The 19,238-nt window shown below is 44.5% G+C and overlaps 1 protein-coding gene across 2 annotated transcripts in view; it reads right to left on the bottom strand.

Moving 5' to 3' along the window:
• RAP1B (RAP1B, member of RAS oncogene family) overlaps positions 1–19,238 on the bottom strand; it is a 495,913-nt gene that overhangs the window by 321,838 nt on the left and 154,837 nt on the right. For both annotated transcript variants that reach the window (XM_078676580.1, XM_078676587.1), the window contains one exon: positions 16,358–16,445. In XM_078676580.1, the coding sequence (XP_078532706.1) occupies positions 16,358–16,414 (57 nt within the window). In that variant the 5' untranslated portion in view covers positions 16,415–16,445. The remainder of the gene's footprint in view (positions 1–16,357; positions 16,446–19,238) is intronic.

Below are 19,238 nucleotides of genomic sequence, written 5' to 3'. Positions count from 1 at the left end.
TAGTTTCAAAGACTTTATTTTGCAAAATCATTTCAGCATATGGATTATGAGGGTGCGGTCGTATTTGGCCGGTCGTGGCAATGGCTAAAGTGCATACAGTGGGGGGTTTCGCTTGCAGCAATAAAAACATCGGAAAGTTTTACTCGTTCATTTGTAAGTAACTAAAACGTCTATTAATTGGTTGGGGGTTCGGGGGCATTTATTTTCCTATATGCATACCGTACGTGAGCGTCGTAAATGAGGTTTACATCAGTTATAAAAATATAATACATTGTACATTTGTAATCAACATTTGTAACGGGGATCCTTTCATACTGTTCGTCGTGTGAGTTCTCCTTGTCTTTTCTAGCCAAGTGTACAAAGGATCATATAAAATCTCAGAACATCAAGTTTATATTAGTGCGAAGGAACACCACGAGGTGTTCGTAAGTTCCGATTGATACCAGCGCCATTTTGGGCGGGGCCGGCACAGTCCGGAAGCAGCATCAGGGGGAAATGTTTCCATTACTGGCAGTTTGGACCAGAGTCCTTTTCGGCAGTTCTAGAATTCACGCTAACAGAAGGTGTGGCAATGTCATGTTTGTTTCGTTGGCGATCAAGGCAGCCGTCCCTTACCGGAAACCTGCAAAGGCCGAAGGTTCCGCCGGGGACCTTTGTATGATCTTCAAGGCTGCGGAGATGCTGTCGGAGATGGGGGCTCGTGCTCCATGGGACAAATGTTCGAGTTATATGGCTGGCCAAAGTTACTCTAGTGGCCGGGGCCCGCCTTCCAGCGGATCCAGACGCCATTTTGAGGCCCTACAGGGGCCACTCTCGTCGAGTTTGCAAGAATGGAAGAGATCCTTCGGAGTGAAAGGAAGAGGTCCCTGTTTTGTGTAAGCGGGACGTTCATCTGGGGTGCAGCTGTGATGCCCCCACCTGGGGGGGCGAGGGAGACTCGTTCACATCGTCTCCTTCTCCCGGTGCACTCCATGCCGCTCCTTTTCATCGCCCCGCATGAAGGTCTCTCCACATCCGGTGTTCCCCAAGTGCCACCATTGTACGTTCGGTGCTGCGCAAGTACTGGGGTGCCACCATTGTACGTTCGGTGCTGCGCAAGTACTGGGGTGCCACCATTGTACGTTCGGTGCTGTGGAAGTATTGGCACCATCGCCTGACTGGGGGTGTTCGGCGTCGGGCCGGGGGCTGGGAAACCTCCTATCGGTGGAGGTGGGAGAGGCTCGTCCGCGTCGCCTCTCCCTCCCAGCCCAACTTGGACAAATTGTTGTGGAGGTACGTGCAGGACATCCCGCCGTCCAGGACTGCTGCGGCTGTGACGGAAGAGAAAAGGAAGAGGTGCCTCGTTCTCCTCTGGACATGTGGCGGGACTACCTTAGTCTTTCCAGGCCCGTTGCGGCCGGCCAAGGAGACATGTGGCGGGACTACCTGCAAATGCCCAGGCTGCGGGCTCCTGCCTCTCCTCCGGCTCCCCCATACGTTAAGATTTCCTGACCAAGAGTTGGCGGCCGGGCTCGCCTTATATGGGTTGCCGTTGGTTGGGCGTAGCCGTAACCCTGCCCTACTTTGGAAGGTTCCAGAATGGGGGGGGGGGGGGCGAATGTTCTGTTTGACTTTCATCTTCTACAGTTTATCGTTATTATTCCTTGTTTGTTGTGTTAAATTAAAAGTTCAAGTTCATTAATGGTCTACGGATTTTGTTTTACCATTTCTTTCTTTCCAGGTTGCTTTTATGCTAAATTTCTGCTAACAGAGGTCGAGTAACACGGAAACACGTGTAGAGGGATGACGCAGATTTGTACATTACATACACACAAACTCAGACGGGGGACAGTACAAGTACGACATACAAAGACCCAAGACAAATATAAAAACAGTTATTGGTCATAATTATCTCTTTCCGTCTGTGAATTTTAAACGAGGCTGGGTTCCCTGTCTTGACATTGCCCGACCTAGGAGAACTTGAGCATGCCGCTGAGATTTTCCTGGCGAAATCTGTGCCATCGGGCATAATCAAACGTGGTAGTTCTGTCTGGTCTGTCTATGTAAGTCGGGTTCTTCTTTGTCTCGCGCCTTTTCTCGTACTGTCGGTCTGTCGTCCTTGTCGGCCCTTTGCCTTTACTCACGCTCAGTAGAGTCGGGCATTGGGCTTTCCAGTGTCCGACATACCTACAAAAAGCGCATTGGTTTGACCCTAAGTCTGGTCGTCCTTTGCATAGTGTCGGGGGATAAGTCGTGGGTAGCGGTGTCCTGGGGTTGTCCTGTCGGTATATTTCTCTACTTTGTTTGTCCTCGTCTTTTCTCAGTCGTTGCATAGCCTCTCTGCGCCACATACCGAGACTGTCGAGCATAATTGGCGTTGTCTTATTATTTCGAAGGGCTATTTCTAACGTTTCTATTTTATCAAGGTCAAAGGATCCTGCCAGTGGCCACTGTTTGTCTTGACTCTCTTCGGTATACCTGTGCCATAATTTATTATAAGCTATGGTGACTAACCCATAGTTTATGAACATGTCCTTATTAGGGGTGCCTTCTAGTGGAGCTATATGGTCCACCTCTAACACCCGGTCCGGGCTAAACAGGCTATTTATCAGTGGGGAGAAGACAGACATGACGGCTCGTAACGAGGGACTAAAAAAGTCAGCACTGCCTATCTTATCACTAGGTGCAAAGACTAGACAGAATATTTCTATTCTACGTTGTTTGCAAGCAGTGAATACCTCATGGACCAAAAAACCAAAAGACCAATAAATAACAATGGGGAGAATGAGTAGGTCCGCAAAGATCTGCGTTACCTACCCTTTTCACTATCTGCAAAAAGGGTGGTCACTTCCCTGTTTGCAGACAGGGAATCTCCAGGAAACAATATTTTTGCGAACAACAGTTCAGTTTCAAGCAATTATTAAGTGGGGGAGAAAGAAAACAAGCACGGCTGCTACCCTACCTATCCTCCACTGCTTGCAAAGAGAGAGAGCCTGTTGTTTCTCCGTTTGCAGACAGTGAATCTCCAAAATAAAAAAAATAAAAATAAAACGAGCAATACTAGTATTTTTGAACAATCAGGCAATCAAACAAATTTTTTTCGCAACTTGTCGTGGCAACACGACCTTACCCGGACCATGTGGACAGTTTCTCGTCTTCCGAATCCAGCGCCCGATCGTCCTCTTTTTCTCGTATTTCTCACGGCACTCCTGATGGTTCCCAGTCAGGACCGTAGATCACTCGAGAGAGGTCTGTTCGGAACTAGTGAAGTTCGGATGATCGGCTGCCAGACGAGGGTCTATTGGGCAAGAGCTCTCCCGATCGTTGCAGTCGTTCACTCTGTCGTCGGGACCTCTCCCACTGGATCCACGAGTCGCTGATGGGCCCCACGCTTGGGACGCCAATTGTAAAAACCTGAATCGGGTCGGGGACAATCGATATTTGCCCGGCGGTATTGCCTCTGTGACCCTCTAGTTATTAAATCAAATGAAGAGGCAGGCGCTGGAGACTGGAAAGCAGGAAACAAGGTTTTTTTATTCTCTCCGGAGGAGAACACAACGAAACGGACAGAAGGTATCGTTCTGAGGTGCTCTAACTGTATTCCTGAGGCCTGGCCTCTTATACACACATTTATGACTTTATTGTAGATTACACATACATGTTAAAGCTTTGATGTACGGAAAAGACATTCTCGGAACTCCCCTTTGGGCCCGTTCCCATACACATTTACAGTTGAAGTCCCCACCCTAGTCACAACAGGTGATGAGCATCGCGCAGCTGGATAATCCGCCGATTCACGGAATGTGGGGGGTTTGATCGGGTCTCATGGGGTGGGGGGCTTTGATCAACCCGGGGATTCTTTGATGGGGGAAGCTTTCTATTGTACGGGGAGGGGCAAGGATGGTATCGGCAGAGCTGGGTGTCGGCTTGGGAACGGGGAGGACAAAACGGGCACACGGGGAAAAAGGGGGTTTGCATCTAAGGGCCGGAGATCATGAAAGGAAAGCAGGGAGGTGTCGCGCTGGGAACAGGATGAGGGCCTGGGGCAGAGCAGCGCCGAAGAGGGGTTTATGACTCAAGGCAGGTGCAAGCAGGGGGTGGTCAGCGTGCAGGCTTAGCGAAGGCAAAGGGCTATGTCAGGGGCCAGCGGCATGCAAAAGGGTTTGTTCTGATCGGGGCATCTTAAAATGGCGGGCGCGCACGACAAAAGTGTGGCATCAGGGGAAGAGGCAAGATGGCGCAGATAATGTTCACCAAAACGTACTAATTTTCAACATCATGACCGTCAGTTCTCTTGCATGTTTTTTGTATACCTAAGTGAGGCTTCCCGCCAAACTGTGACCGCTATTTTGTATGACTCATAGTGTCTAGCAATTGTTTTTACTTTTTTATCTAGATGTCATGTATCCTATGTGGACTTGCTCTTTTATTATTCCATTGTCTGTGCTTATACACACTGTACCTGTATGGAAACACCTTGTAAAGCACTCTGATACTCCTGGGTCCAGCCAGCGCTATATAAAACCTCTTAAATAAATAAAAATAAAAAAAAACACTGCAAGACATTTAACCCCAGCAGTACAGAAGCCCACACATGGTTGGAGGTTACAGGTTCAGAGAGTTGGGTGGGGCCGTCGTGCCTTTAGAAATGTAGGTGCTGACAAAGGTCGATTGAGAGGAAGAACTGAGGAGTACACTGGTAACGTATTATGTCTTTAACTCGCATAAACATTGTTTTGCTTGGTGCCAGAATGGACCATTGAGGAGAACCTTAAATTAAGTATTAAAGTACATTATTGCATTTCATGTATAATTTGGTGATGGGACAACATGCATGATGATAGCATGCAGAGCTGTCTTTGCCAGTATTTGGAAGCCTGTACATTAAACCTAAGTGAGGCTTCCCGCCAAACTGTGACCGCTATTTTGTATGACTCATAGTGTCTAGCAATTGTTTTTACTTTTTTATCTAGATGTCATGTATCCTATGTGGACTTGCTCTTTTATTATTCCATTGTCTGTGCTTATACACACTGTACCTGTATGGAAACACCTTGTAAAGCGCTCTGATACTCCTGGGTCCAGCCAGCGCTATATAAAACCTCTTAAATAAATAAAAGTACATTATTGCATTTCATGTATAATTTGGTGATGGGACAACATGCATGATGATAGCATGCAGAGCTGTCTTTGCCAGTATTTGGAAGCCTGTACATTAAAAAAAATATGATGGTGTGCAATTTAACTAAACCTAAGTGCTTGGTCCAATTGCAATCTTGGTTGAAAAGGTATGGAATTGATGGCACTGGGATCTAGACTTCCTTTTGACATCTGTACTAGACAGTTTAATGAACGCTAATGAGTAGTGGCAGAAGCACCCAGGGCACTTTTCATCAATAGTCTGCCAAGAGGTCAGGAAAAAGTAGCGAGCAGTTTAATATGAAGCAATGTCGGTCAACATTCCAGCATGGTGAACTGCACCGATCAAATCAAGTTTGAACCAGCCTCGTTTATTTAAAAAAGTACTCACGACTCACATGTTCAAGGAGCTCCTATATCACATCATCTAAAACAGACTGTAACCTCACTCTTGTCCTCCAAAAGAACCAACATACAAAAGGACGCTTTTATATACTACAATACCTATGCCTAATCTTCCATTTAAAATTCCACCAAAAGGAATAAACAAGCCTTCATCGGTCTAGTACGTTACAGTTTGGATTGTACCAACAGTATTTACCAAGGACAATCTGACCGTTTAATTAAGAAGCCACAAGGAACACAGAATGCAGATGTGAGACAAGCAATGAACCTGATAATTATTCCATTTAATCTCTGAAGGTAATGCGTCTACCTACAGGTCAATGCAAAGCAATGTGCAAAGCCCATCATGGCTCTGGACCCTTCTTCCTTCTGCATAAAATACACCACTACCATCAAGTCGGACCACTTCAATTCAATTTCTTATTTTACTTTTCCTTCAAGAAATCTGCTTAAAAACTCCTAGCTGAGTGAAAAAGTTAAGATAAGGAACTCTATTGGTATGTATAACAGCAATTTGCAACTATCCCGAATTCCAAAATACAATGAAATATCACTTGCCACAGGTTTTTTATTAGCAAGCTGTTAAGCATTTACCCCTTAGGAAGAGTCACCCTGGATTTTATTTTTTTGCCTTATTGCTGAACCTACTTTTGCTGGCTATGGAATTCTATGCACTTTACCCCTCCTAACCAGTGGTAAAGTGATGGTAATAGTGGTATACACTGATTAGCATAGTTATTTCCCTAAAAGTCCCTAGTATATGGAACCAAGGTGCACCTCGGACCTGTAAGTTAAAGGCCTCAAGTGGACTGCAGCACCCATTGTTCCATCCACTACAGTGAAGACAAACCGAGCCGTGCAGGTTTTAAAATGTGCAATTCATTCTGTCAAAATAAACCATTCAAAAGATCTAGACCTTCCTTTTCAGTGTATATATAGGGCATCTCAAAGGTAGAATGTATTGCCCTTAAGGCAGGGTGCATTATAAATAAAAGAAATGTAAAGTTGTTAATGTTCCACATCTCCTTTCACTGAAAAGGGTTCCCTCCATAGAAAAGCACTGGATATATTACACTTTACAATTATAATTTTGGTGAGTTAGCATCTAGAAAAACAAGCACTGGCATAGCTAATAGGTCTCGCCTTTGGGACCTTTTAAGTGTTTAGTCAGGGAACAGTTGATGTTGTTGCACCAAGGATATTGTGCTGGATAATTAAACACTTACAAGGTCCCTTAGGAGAGACCTATTGGTTATGCCAATGCTTGTTATTATAGCTATTCTCCCAGCCATCGACAGTGGAAACTGTTGGCATTTTGCTACTTTATGGCGCATTTCAGGACCATTGGATCAGAGTTTTCGCTCATTACTTTCTCAGCATTTCTACGTATGTTTATTTCCAAATATCTAACTGGTTGCTCACACCAGACACCACAGGGGTGTGGAGGGATATAAAGGTGGCTTGGGGGTGTTTATTGTGTCAGGGACAAACTGGAACTAACCCCAGTTAATTTAAAGTCAAGAACATTGGCCAAATCGCAAGAATTGTCAGACTATCCGAGGCGGGTATGCATTTATACTTTGCACCATGCTGTTTTTCATCTGTAGAAGCTATAAGCATAGGTACTGAACCATCACATAAGGAGGTTAAATATAATTCATTAGGCTTTATATGTATGCCATTTGGTTCCCAACGTAAAAGCGTTAGAAAAAGCTCTTGTAATGCAGCATGTATTGACTTTTAAAGTTGGTTTTTCTGTGCTGCTATGATAGTATGACAGTTTATTAAAAAAAATGTGTACGTACGTTTATTAGTAGACTTACTCCGAATAAAATGTCCAACTGGTACACATTTATTTTCAGGGGCAAGACATAAACCACATGTACATACACAGATTTATCAAGCTCCTACTGTTAGAACTGGTTCAATTAGATGTAAAAGTGTTACATCCAAAAAGAATTACTAGCACAAATACACATTTTTTAAACAACGGTTTGGCGAGTCGGTTATTTGACATCCCCAAAAAATGAAATGGGCCAATTAGAATGAACGACGGGAATCATCTATCGCATGATACAATCGCAATAATACAGTAGTAATGGTTGAACTGTAAAACCTTCACGTTTTCAGGTTTACTGGATGAGATTGTGGATTAATATTTCCTTGCCACTGGTTTATGATGAACTTTCAGCCAGAAAAACGATGTAGCACCTCTGCTGAATAACGGGTAGGGTGTGGCTCCAACATGGCAGTCTTAGACATCACTAGGCTAGGATCTGCACCCGCGCTTTACTTGTAATGTTAAAAGTAAAGCACGGGTGCTAGATGTGGGAGGAGACTAGAATTAACACAGTACACACACCACGCAAACACCCCCAAGCCCTCAGAGCCCAGGTTTAGTATGGCAGAAGGCTTCAGTCATCTTGAGAATGCGAAAAGTAAATTTGGTTAGCCCAAGGAACTTTTATCCCATTGGTTAAGGCATCCCCAAGAGTAATTTCCACCCATTGACTAGTGGCGACTGCACATTAACTAGACCCACCTGTTGGCCTTTGCCGGAGGTCCTGGGGGCTTAAGAAATGTGCTCCTGTGGTGGATTGGGACTTAAAGGGACTAAAGTCAGAAGATACAATATTTGACCAGGATGAACCTGGTTAGTGGATCCACCCGTGCTCCATTACAGTCGGCGTCAAATTGAGCCTAGGTCGTGTTATACTGCACCCATCAGCAGCATTTGCCACACGGCGGCCTTTCAACTTAAAACTTTTTAAAAATTCCTGCATTTGCCACACGGCGGCCTTTCAATTTAAAACTTTTTAAAAATTCCTATCTCCAGTTCCCCTTACTGGATTTTTGTTGTTTTTGTTTATTAAGTTTTACTATATTTTTCCAATTAGTTTTGAGATTTTTATTGCTTTGCACTTCAACTTTATTACTGTTGTAGTACTGCATACATACTTTAGAGATTGCCTGTAATTTAATCGTAACTTCTCTGTGCCATAGCTACCAGGGGGTGGAGTTCAGGTTCATTTAGTGACTTTGAGGGTTCACCCTTATAAGGATTGTGACCTTTACTTGAGGTAGGTTTTTACCCCCCAACCCCATCTCCCAAACTAATAATCCAATTTCTTACGTAAGCTATAATCATAGTTCTTTGCAGCTTAATCTGATCTATGAAGCACTATATAAATGCTACAATACAATATAGTAGACAGGGGCATTTAGCAATTCTATGTCAACTGTACATCAATGCATTCTTCTTACATATGATCAGATACCAAGAAGGTATTAAATTTCCAGTTCACTGGAAAACAACCTTAGACCTCTAAGGATGGAAAATGTTACTTACCCTGTAAACGTCAGTTTGTGGCATGTAGTCCTGTAAATTCACATGCAGTGTATACACCTGCCATCTAGTGTTGGGCCCGGATGTGTGCAAGTTGTTTTTCTTTGAAGAATTCTTCTTGAGTCACGAAGTACTGAGACTCCAACTCTTGCTTGCAATGCACATTGTCATCAACTCCATTGTTAGAATGTTTTCCGCACGTCGGTTAAGGATGAGGCTGGAGCAAGGCGATACAGGTGAGGGAGAAAGAGACAGAAAGATGACTGTACAAGAGACTTAAGAAGGAATGGTAACTGGAATTGCCAGAGGTGTCCGGGAGGAGGATGGGCACATGTGAATCTACAACACTACATGCCATGAACAAATGCTTACAGAGTAAAAATTTTCGTTCGAGGTATGTGTGTCTGTAGATACACATGCTGTGCACAGACTGTAAAGTAGTCCTCTAAGCGGTGGCTAGCCTCTGGATGTTGCAAAGGATTGAAAAGTGGTACGTAGAACAGTCTGACCAACATTGGCTTTTTGATGGGCTAGTACATATACTACACAGTACGGTTTAGTTTAAGTATGCGGTGTAGACCAAGTAGCTGCTTTACAAATGTCTGCAATTGGGATGTTTCCTAGAAAAGTCATAGAGGCCCCTTTCTTCCTGGTAGAGCGGGCTCTAGGGGTAGCAGGTAAAACTCAACTTTTGCTGAACAGATTTGGATGCATTTAACGGTCACCCAGGCCCTCGTCACCAGCCGACTGGACTACGGAAACGCCCTGTACGCAGGAACCACAGCCAAACTTCAGAAACGCCTTCAACGCATACAGTACACCTCCGCACGACTCATCCTCGACATCCCTCGCCACAGCCACATATCTGCCCACCTGAGAAATCTGCACTGGCTCCCCGTCAGCAAGAGGATCACGTTCAGGCTGCTCACCCACGCACACAAAGCGCTGCACGACTCGGGCCCCGAATACCTCAACAACCGCCTGTCGTTCTACACTCCCACCCGCCAGCTCGGCTCCACCAGCCTCACCCTCGCCACCGTCCCTCGGATTCGCAGAACCACCACCGGAGGAAGATCGTTCTCCTACCTGGCAGCCAAGACATGGAACTCCCTCCCCGCACACCTACGACTGACCCAGGACCATCTCACCTTCAGGAAACACCTCAAGACCTGGCTATTCGAACAGTAGCGGCCCCCCCTCTACCCCCCCCCCTCCCTTCAGCGCCTTGAGACCCTCACGGGTGAGTAGCGCGCTTTACAAATTGATTGATTGAACTATTTGGCTATGCCCGATTTTAATAAGGCCTTCCTCTTATGCGGTTCAGAAAAAGCAATAAACAGTTGCTGAGTTTTCCAAAAGGGCTTTGTTCTATCCATTAAGGCTCATTTGACTTCTAAGACATGAAGAGCCCTTTCTGCAACTGAGTCATGTTGTGGAAAGAAAATTGGGAGTTCTATATACTGGTTAAGGTGGAAAGGAGAGGCATTCTTAGGAAGAAGTTTAGGGTTTGTGCCAAGGACACCCCTATATCTAGGAACCCGAAAGAAGGGTTCTTCCACGATTAAGACTTGGACCTTACAAACACATCTGAGTTATGCGACAGCTACAGAGGAAAGACACTTTCCAAAAGAGAATCCTATAATCTTGTGAGGAAAATGTTAAGATTCCACACTGTGGCCGGTGGCACCTGGGGAGGAATGACACGAGTCCCTCCATAAAAGCTTTAATGACTACGATCTAAAGAAGGCACCACATAGCCCATCTTGGAGCAAGCGTAACGAATGGAGGTGAGGCTAGACTACATTTGGATATGTAGACGTTAACTAACAATGTTCTGTACGTTGGCTGCTAAGGGGCCAATATGGTTTTAAAGGCATTAGAAGACAACCCTTTTTCAACTGGCAGCGGAGCAACCCGAGTAGTAGGCCTGCGTGCTTCTTTAACAATGTTCAGGCATTCAGGAGGTAGATTAAGGTAAACCAACTTTAAGACTTCAGGAGCCAGATCGCACAGTTGAGACTTGGGGTCAGGGTGCCCGATTACTCCATGGCTCTGCGTGAGAAGGTCCAGCCTGTTGGGAAGACACTCGTACAGAACCAGTGAAAGTGGTGAATGAGAGTTGTTTGGCCCAAGTGCGAGCCACTAGGATGAGGGTGAGAGGTTTGCCTAAAACTCCGAACCACGAATGGAAGAGGTGAGAGGTGGAAAAGCATAGGCAAATATCCCTGAACAGTTCATCCATAGTGCACTGCCCATGGACGGTGGATGCACTCACACCTCGGGGAGCACAAACAACTAGCAAAATAAGAGAAGCTTTGGCTTTCCTAGGCAATATATCAATATCTGAGCTTTTTATAGCAGCTACATGGTTAACTCCAGACACTTTCAGTAAACATTACAGTATGAATGTATTAGCACGCCAACAAGCAAATGTAGGCAAGTGCTAAGTAACCTTTTCCAAACAACTGCAGCACCCACAGGTTAGCCACCACTTTCTGTAGAGCAGTGCTTTATAGTCTACGTGAAGCCTAGATAGTCTTATACGATTGGAAGGACCAGCACGCGGTGCAAGAGGCCTCGTCATGCTCGGATGAGAGGCAAAGATTACAGACCTGGCTTGGTGGAGGTCGGTCCAGGTGTACTCTGCGTGAAAATACCGAAAAGCCATCTGTTCCATCACAGGCATGGTGAGAGCTGGCTGAGTGGAAGGGAAAGGAGGCTCAGGCGGGTGAGGGCCCCACCTGCGACCAGAGTTGATCGGAAAATTATTCTGGAGGAGACGAGGTGTCAACCAGTTATGAGAGAAGAGAAAAACGTGATCGAATACAATACTGACTGAGGGATAGGAACCATGAAGAATGAAAAGAACACCAAGATAGCGTTAATCCGTAGCACAGGAGGACAAGCCCAAACCTGATGGTGGGAAGAAAACAATCTAACAATGGAGCCGAAGACCATGCGCATTGCAAGCGAGAGGACGAGTCTCGGTAACTCATGAGTTGAGAAGAATTCATCACAAACATCCGGGCCCAATACTAGATGGCACCAATACTAGATGGCAGGAGTATGCACAGCTTGTGTATCTGTAGCCACACTTGCTTCAAACAAATATTTTCATACTTTTCTATTGCTAATTGCATAAGGTGGATGCAGATATTTATTACACTACTTTTAACATGTGTCAATATACAATACTTTGGTGTCTGGCCTTTACCTGGACATAATCGGCCTTAATTTAAATAATCATTTGGATACTGTGGCTGTTTTAATTTTTGGTTTCTTCAAAAAACACCAGTGACAGGAGGGAAATAGTACAAAACATTGAATTTCTGGATCTGCCAGTTCTAGGGTATTTATCAGTGAGTTATTAGTGTTGCTACTCCTTATTGTCTAGCCAGAAGAACATGGGGATAATGCTTAAAATTATGTAGTATTTATACAGCAGATGGATGAGATCTTTCTTCGCGTCAGTCTCCCACATACAGAGATACAGGGTTTGCAGTAGGGGAACTAAGTTGCTTCTTTGGCACACCCCATGGAATGTACACCAATCCCATTACTATACCATAGTGTAGGAAAAAATGAGCAGTCGAAGTGTAAGGATTTGTGTTTGGTTATCTTTGGGCATGGTTTATTAGGAGGGACATACGTACAACTGGTCAGTGAAAACAAATGAGCCTCAATAAAACAGATTATATAAATTCAATTATATTATATTATGCATTTATATTAATAAATGTGCGTTCACCTCTGTGTTTATGCATTAATTTGTTAATTATTAAAGTAAAAAGGTAACATTTTACTTTATTACTATTGTACATTTAACTACACCATTCATTTGTTCTCAGCTACCTTATTACGTTAGCAGGGAAAACATTTCCATTTCTTCACCAAAACTATTTACAAATAGTGCCACTGTGTAGTTTTAAACCTTCAAGTTCTTGTTATTTTCAAGTATCTTTACTTATAACTTCATGTCTTGAAAAAAACAGCTCAGCGCAAACCATCTTTGCAGACCTGCCCAGCGTGAAAAACTTTTAGTTTTTTTAACAATCCAAGTATCTAGGGTCTCGGGCAGACATGGTCTTTGTTCGCATGAGCATCTTGAATTGGTCTTTTCCAAGGAAGTGGTAAGAAGGCAAAGATCTAAAATAGGATGAAGGCCCCTTTCCTTTTTCAGCACAAAGTTGTGGGAGTAAGACCCTGTTCCTACTTCCGCGGCTGGAACCCTCTTGAAGGCCACTATGGGCAAAAGTACTGCACTTCCTGCCGTAAAATGGACAGATGGTCTTACGGCAATTGCCCTGAAGGAGGTTGAAGCTGTGGTGGATGGGGATGGAAAGCTATGGAAGGGCATAGCACTAGTGGGCACTTTGGAGGACCCACATGTCTGTTGCAATGGCCTGCCACCTTTGAAGCAAATATTGTATCTAGCCTCCAACGGGGTGGCATTGTCTTTGTAAATACATTTTGCAGTTGTGGCCACTGTAGGGGCTGGGGACTGAGCCATGCATCGTCTCCAAGACTAGAGGTCCATGCAAGTCCTGAAAAGCCTTTGGTGCTGGAGGAGAAGTCTGAGGAAACCTCTACCGTAGCCACGCAGATAGTGGAATTGCTTTGTGGAAGCAGAAAGGCCCAGAAAGCCCTGGCCTTGCTCTCCTTGAAAAGCTTCAAGTCAGTTTGTCATCAAAAAGGAGGGAACAATGCCTGGATGTCCCCAGAGAAGCCCATAGACCTCACCATGACGCGACCCCGAGAGCCACACTGGTACCCAAGTCACATTCAAGATAATCATTTGGATCCATCCTGGTCGTATCACAAATTTAGCAGTCTAGCGACTGTCCTAAATAGCCTGAAGTACGGATGTCAAACGGTCATCCGGAACAACTTGTAAAACATGACCCACTGTATCCCAAAGTACATAGGAACAACAGTCGAGTAGACTGCTGGCATTTACAAATCCCAGAGCAAAGCTTGTGGAGTAGAAAATTAACTTGCCAAACGGCTCTATGCTTTTGGACTTCTGATCAGGAGGAGTGGGCTAGGGGACGGGGGAGTTGGGAGCAAAGGTGGCGGGGGCTTGTAGTTGATGCCTCTACCAATGGGCCATTCAGTCTGGGCATCCGTGAAAGCAGCACAGGGATGGCGCAGAAGCAGGCACAGGAGTCGGTGCTGAACTAGATATTGATCAAAGAGGCACAGGCAGCAGGATGGGCAGACTCTCTAGCTGAAGTCTAACTTAAGGCCCGTGCAGATCCTTGGGGCCCAGAGGCACCTGAGGGAGCAGGAAAAGTGCCCAAAAGAAGCAGCATAGCATTTTGTCAGGCCTCCACTGCTTGAAACACCGCCAACTGGCCCAACATTGGGAAGGGGTGTAGGAGACTGTCTGGATCAGACTCTGAATAGGTTCCAATGAAGATCGGGAGCGAGACCAGGAAGCACACAGATGCACTTGCGCCTTCTCTGGAGTTCTAGATTGACAGGAAGAGGCGGTTTCCCACTTGGATTTTTTGTCAGATTTCTTAGATATACACAAAGACTTCAACCTTGATGATGACCTGTCACAAGAAGGCTAGCAGTGGGAACAAGACCTTCCTTTTGACTTCAATTGGAAATAGCACATAGTCTTCCTGTGTTTGGCAACAGATTTTGGATTTTTGGTCCCTCGGGGAGTGTTTGGATTCTTGTTTCCTTATGGCCTGCGCCAAACAGATATCTGTGCGAAGTCGCAGCAAGACTTGGAGTTGTGGTTCAACTCCACATACCACAAACTGACTTTATGAGGGACTGTCACAGGTATTTGTTTGTGACAGTCTGTACATGGTTTGAACCCTTTGGTTTAGGGGCTGACATTTCCCTTACACACTGGGTAAAATGTCATAAAAAATCTGAATATAGACTAGGGATAAGCTCCGAATCCACAACTGATGGCACGGAAAGAAAGGTAGTGAAGTCAGCGCAAATGGGTGGCGCACACATGCGCCTCCACTCATCACTTATTAAGCATAATCAGGTCAGCACAGAGTCCCAAAATGCCACCTAGCAGCGCATAGGAGTACTGCTCTAAAAGCTCTCGGATCCAGTCTGATGCTTTGTGATTATTCACAAGGTGAGGAATCGGCACTTAGAAGTATCCATCCTAACAAGTTGTAGTTCCATGTGACTTATGCCAGCAAACCATGGTCTAACCTCCTGCATCAAAAATTAAAGATGAAGCATTAATCTGTGGTGTAATGCAAGAGACAGAAAGAGAAAACCATCTAGTGACTGAATTACACAATGTGAAACGAGGAAAAAAATGGTTACTTACCTGTAGGAGAGTTTTGCAGTATGAAAGGATTTCTGTCTGCACCGTGGCCAAATGGTCTTCCGTGCACGCCTTCACAAAACATTACTGCATGAGTAACTAAGATAATAAGGAAGCTTCGGTGGGACATTAAGTACTGAGATATTCGTTTGCAAATACACACTCATTTCTACCCAGACTCCAAGAATAATGCTACCAATGCACAGCACTTGAACCCAGAAAGATGTTTTCTGCAAAACAAAATGATTACTTTACCTGTAGGAGTATTTTACAGCTTGAAGAATTGTCTGGTTTCACATGCGACCCCCCGCCCCCCCTCCGCTTTCTCTAAATGCGATAATATATAGCAGATGAATTTACAAATTTGAATTGAAGAGGAAGCTATACTTCTGAAATGGTAACCCGAAAGCAAAAATAGAATCTGAAGATGTCGACCATGCAAAGGGGCTTCTGGGGCATACATCGGACATCATGCAAGGAGGGACATAGCACCATATTGCCGAAATCGCAAAAGAAAATGTAATACATTAAAAGAGAAAACGAACTAAAAGACTATTCGGACCTAACCATTATTGCAAGCATATGCCTGCTGCGTTCAGACAGGCATTTTTTTCTACTTTTATTCTATGAAAATATCTTGCATACGCTTCTCTGTGTGTTTGAGAGTTGAAGGAGTCAGTGGGTGGATGATTATCTGCACAAAAGTAAAGAAGCAAGACAGAGGGCTTGCATGATGAGTTATGTGTGTGAATTCACCAGTGACTGAAGATGTGCATTCAGGTATAAGCCAGACCTATCAATATTGGCAGTTTGAGCATACAGCAAAATGTGCAGCGCACACAAGTGTGCTTAAGTGTGACTAGAGCTGTGCACCTGAACCAGAGGTACAGAATTCCCACACAAACATCTGTATAGGTTGTGCGGAACTCATTCCCTAGTTTTGTTTTTTGTAGGCTGCTCAATACTTAAGAATGTTCAGCTTTTTTCTTTAAATCCAGCATTGCCACTTCTGTGGTCAATCATGGATCTTATCAGCCCAAACATTCAAAATCATATTGACACAGAAATATGCACTAGCTTATTAGGCGTTTTTAAACATTGTGGAATGCTCCGTCGCCTGTGCCATTACTATAAAACAAATGAATTGAAGTTGAGATGATGACTTGTAGTAGCAGACTTACCAAAGCAGATTTTCCGACACCGCCGGAGCCCAGGACTACCAACTTGTACTCGCGCATGTTGCAAGATTTTCAGACAAGGCCCTGAAACCTAATAAAGAAGGGAAATTACACTTAAAACATCTCTTCATGTCCACTAATATATCACACTCTCATATCAAATAGAACACATATTTAGATAGGCAACATTAAATGTTTTGGAGGGAATCATGTGAAGCAAAGTTAGACAATTACTATTGCCTTAGGCCTGCTACCAGTCTGTTTCTTATCAAATATGGAACACTAAACAAGTGCTTTTAACATTTTACCACTTCATTAAATTTACATGAGATGTGAGCTGCAGAATGTGGATCCACTAGCTATCTGTAGGCATAATTGCGGTGGAAGCCGCCAGAACAGTTTGATTTACTGTACACAGTGGAAGGAAATAAAACAAAAGGAGGTTCAGAAAATACAGAAATGTTTCCACAAACGTACGCATGGGAGCAGATACGGTACAGAAGCACATAACCAACTGAGAACCGAGGGATTCAAATTCCAGTGCCCATCTCTCCACCTACTCCAATTGCTTGATCCTGATAAATTACTATTTCTTGGCTCAGCAGCTTATGTGTCAAAACTGAGAAAGTCTAAGCTCCAATATTACAGTATTAAAGGTTAAAAAGTTCCATTTTAAAATTGCTAGGCAATGGTTGCAACTGAAAGCAAAATAACGATTCTACAGAACTTGAGTGAGAAGTACTACTAATTTAATGGCAATCCAACTACTATTTAGTTCGAATCAAATAAAACAATTATATTCACCAAATGGGTTTAATTTTAGCCACAGGAGTCTAGAAAATTCAATAAAAGAGCAAGTGCATTCATGGATTTAATTAAGCAAGAAGTTCACTGGAGCCTATTGCATGACAAGGAGCAACTCTGAGACACACGGCGCTTTTGCATCAGCCTCGTTGGCATGTGTATGCATTTCTAAATGGTGATACAAGTGACGATGGGGCGTCAGGAACAGACTGCTTGTGTCTAGTTCCACTCTGTATCCACCCAAAGTACTCCAAAGAAACTATACATCTACCACGGATGGCAGGGGAGCGGAGGACAATTCAAAAATTCAGGATGGCCAGCTCTGTGCCAGCCCCACATATCTTCCTCTCAACACTGAGTAACACATATATTTAGCTTAAAAAGTGGTGCCCTTGTGCAATAAGGGCGTGACACTTCCTTCTCTGTTCTTCTGAAAGTATAAATAGTATTCATGCGAGTTGAGGTAATACCAAAACCCCGCAAAATATAATTTATGACAATTAAAACACAAACTTGCATTTTGTTTGCCTAAATATAAAACAAGCATTTACAATGCAATGGTCTCGGCATTGTTAAAGTTAGAGCTATTAGCATTGCTCATGACATTATTTTTATTTATGTTTTTGTTTTTTAAACATAAATAAATGGCATTGTCATTTACAATGCCAATAGCTTAATCGCTCACAAATGCAAGACTTATTGCATTTGCACCCACACAGAGCCACACACACAAAGCCACCCACACACACATACAGAGCCACCCACACAGTCATTCACATAAAGCTACCCACAGAGCCACACAGAGGCACACACACAGAGCCACACACACACAAACACACAGCCACCTACAAAAAAAGCTACCCACACAGAGCCACACACACACACACCCCCCCACACACACACACACACACACAGAGCCACATACACACACAGAGCCACATACACACACAGACACACAGACCCACACAGAGCCACACACACAGAGCCACACACACACACACAGAGCCACACACACACACAGAGCCACACACACACACACACACACAGACCTACACACACAGACCCCCAGACCTACACACAGACCCCCACACACAGCCACACACACAGAGCCACACACACACACAGAGCCACACACACACACAGAGCCACACACACACACAGAGCCACACACACACAGAGCCACACACACACACAGAGCCACACACACACACACACACACACAGAGCCACACACACACACAGAGCCACACACACACACAGAGCCACACACACACACACACACACACACACACACAGAGCCACACACACAGAGCCACACACACACAGAGCCACACACACACACACACACACACACACACACGCACACATTAGAATGAAGTACGAGTTTGGCACCTCTCTGCAACACAGCCACTCGATGCCCCTAGAAAACAGAAGACTGGGCAATCATGCTCCAAACATGTTCATATGCCATCATGATGCACACTCAGACACGCACCCAGTGTGTAGAGAGATGGAGCACTGCAGAATTCACACATTCAAAGGGAGCAGGGACGGGTCAATAGATACTTCTAGAGATACAGCAAGGGCCAGATTTACTAAAGGTTTGTGCAAGAGATCTTATGACACAAGTAGCAGAGTAAATCAATTTTTTTTTTGCATGAAAAACGCCAATGCAGTCAGGCACAGGCAATCGGTATAGTGGTATATTGCCTGAAGTACCTATTTGTACTGGGGGGTTTTCCCTGAATCACGCATCTTCCATGTCTGATGTCTGTGCTGCTGTCTAAACATAGGAATGTGTACTGGAGGATGTACAGCGAGTATGCGCTAGGCACGGCTGGCTCACTTTTGTGCCATAGTGCGAAGCTGAACACAATGCAGAACATTAACCAAGAGGCCTTTATGTGGGATCACTCCACTTCCACAAATGTACACTAGAATCATGAAATGGGTTTCCAAAGAGTGACATGGATGGTCACCTCCTCTGCTGTAAAATATAGGCATGTGCAGTGCTAACCCCCTGTCCCACTGGCTGTGTGCACAATCAGACACACACATTATGTGTAGAGACAGGGTAGTGC

This window comes from Lissotriton helveticus, chromosome 1_1 (assembly GCF_964261635.1).
Source record: "Lissotriton helveticus chromosome 1_1, aLisHel1.1, whole genome shotgun sequence".
NCBI lineage: Eukaryota > Metazoa > Chordata > Amphibia > Caudata > Salamandridae > Lissotriton > Lissotriton helveticus.
Note: the sequence above shows the minus strand (reverse complement) of the source record. Positions and strands in the feature narration are given on the sequence as shown.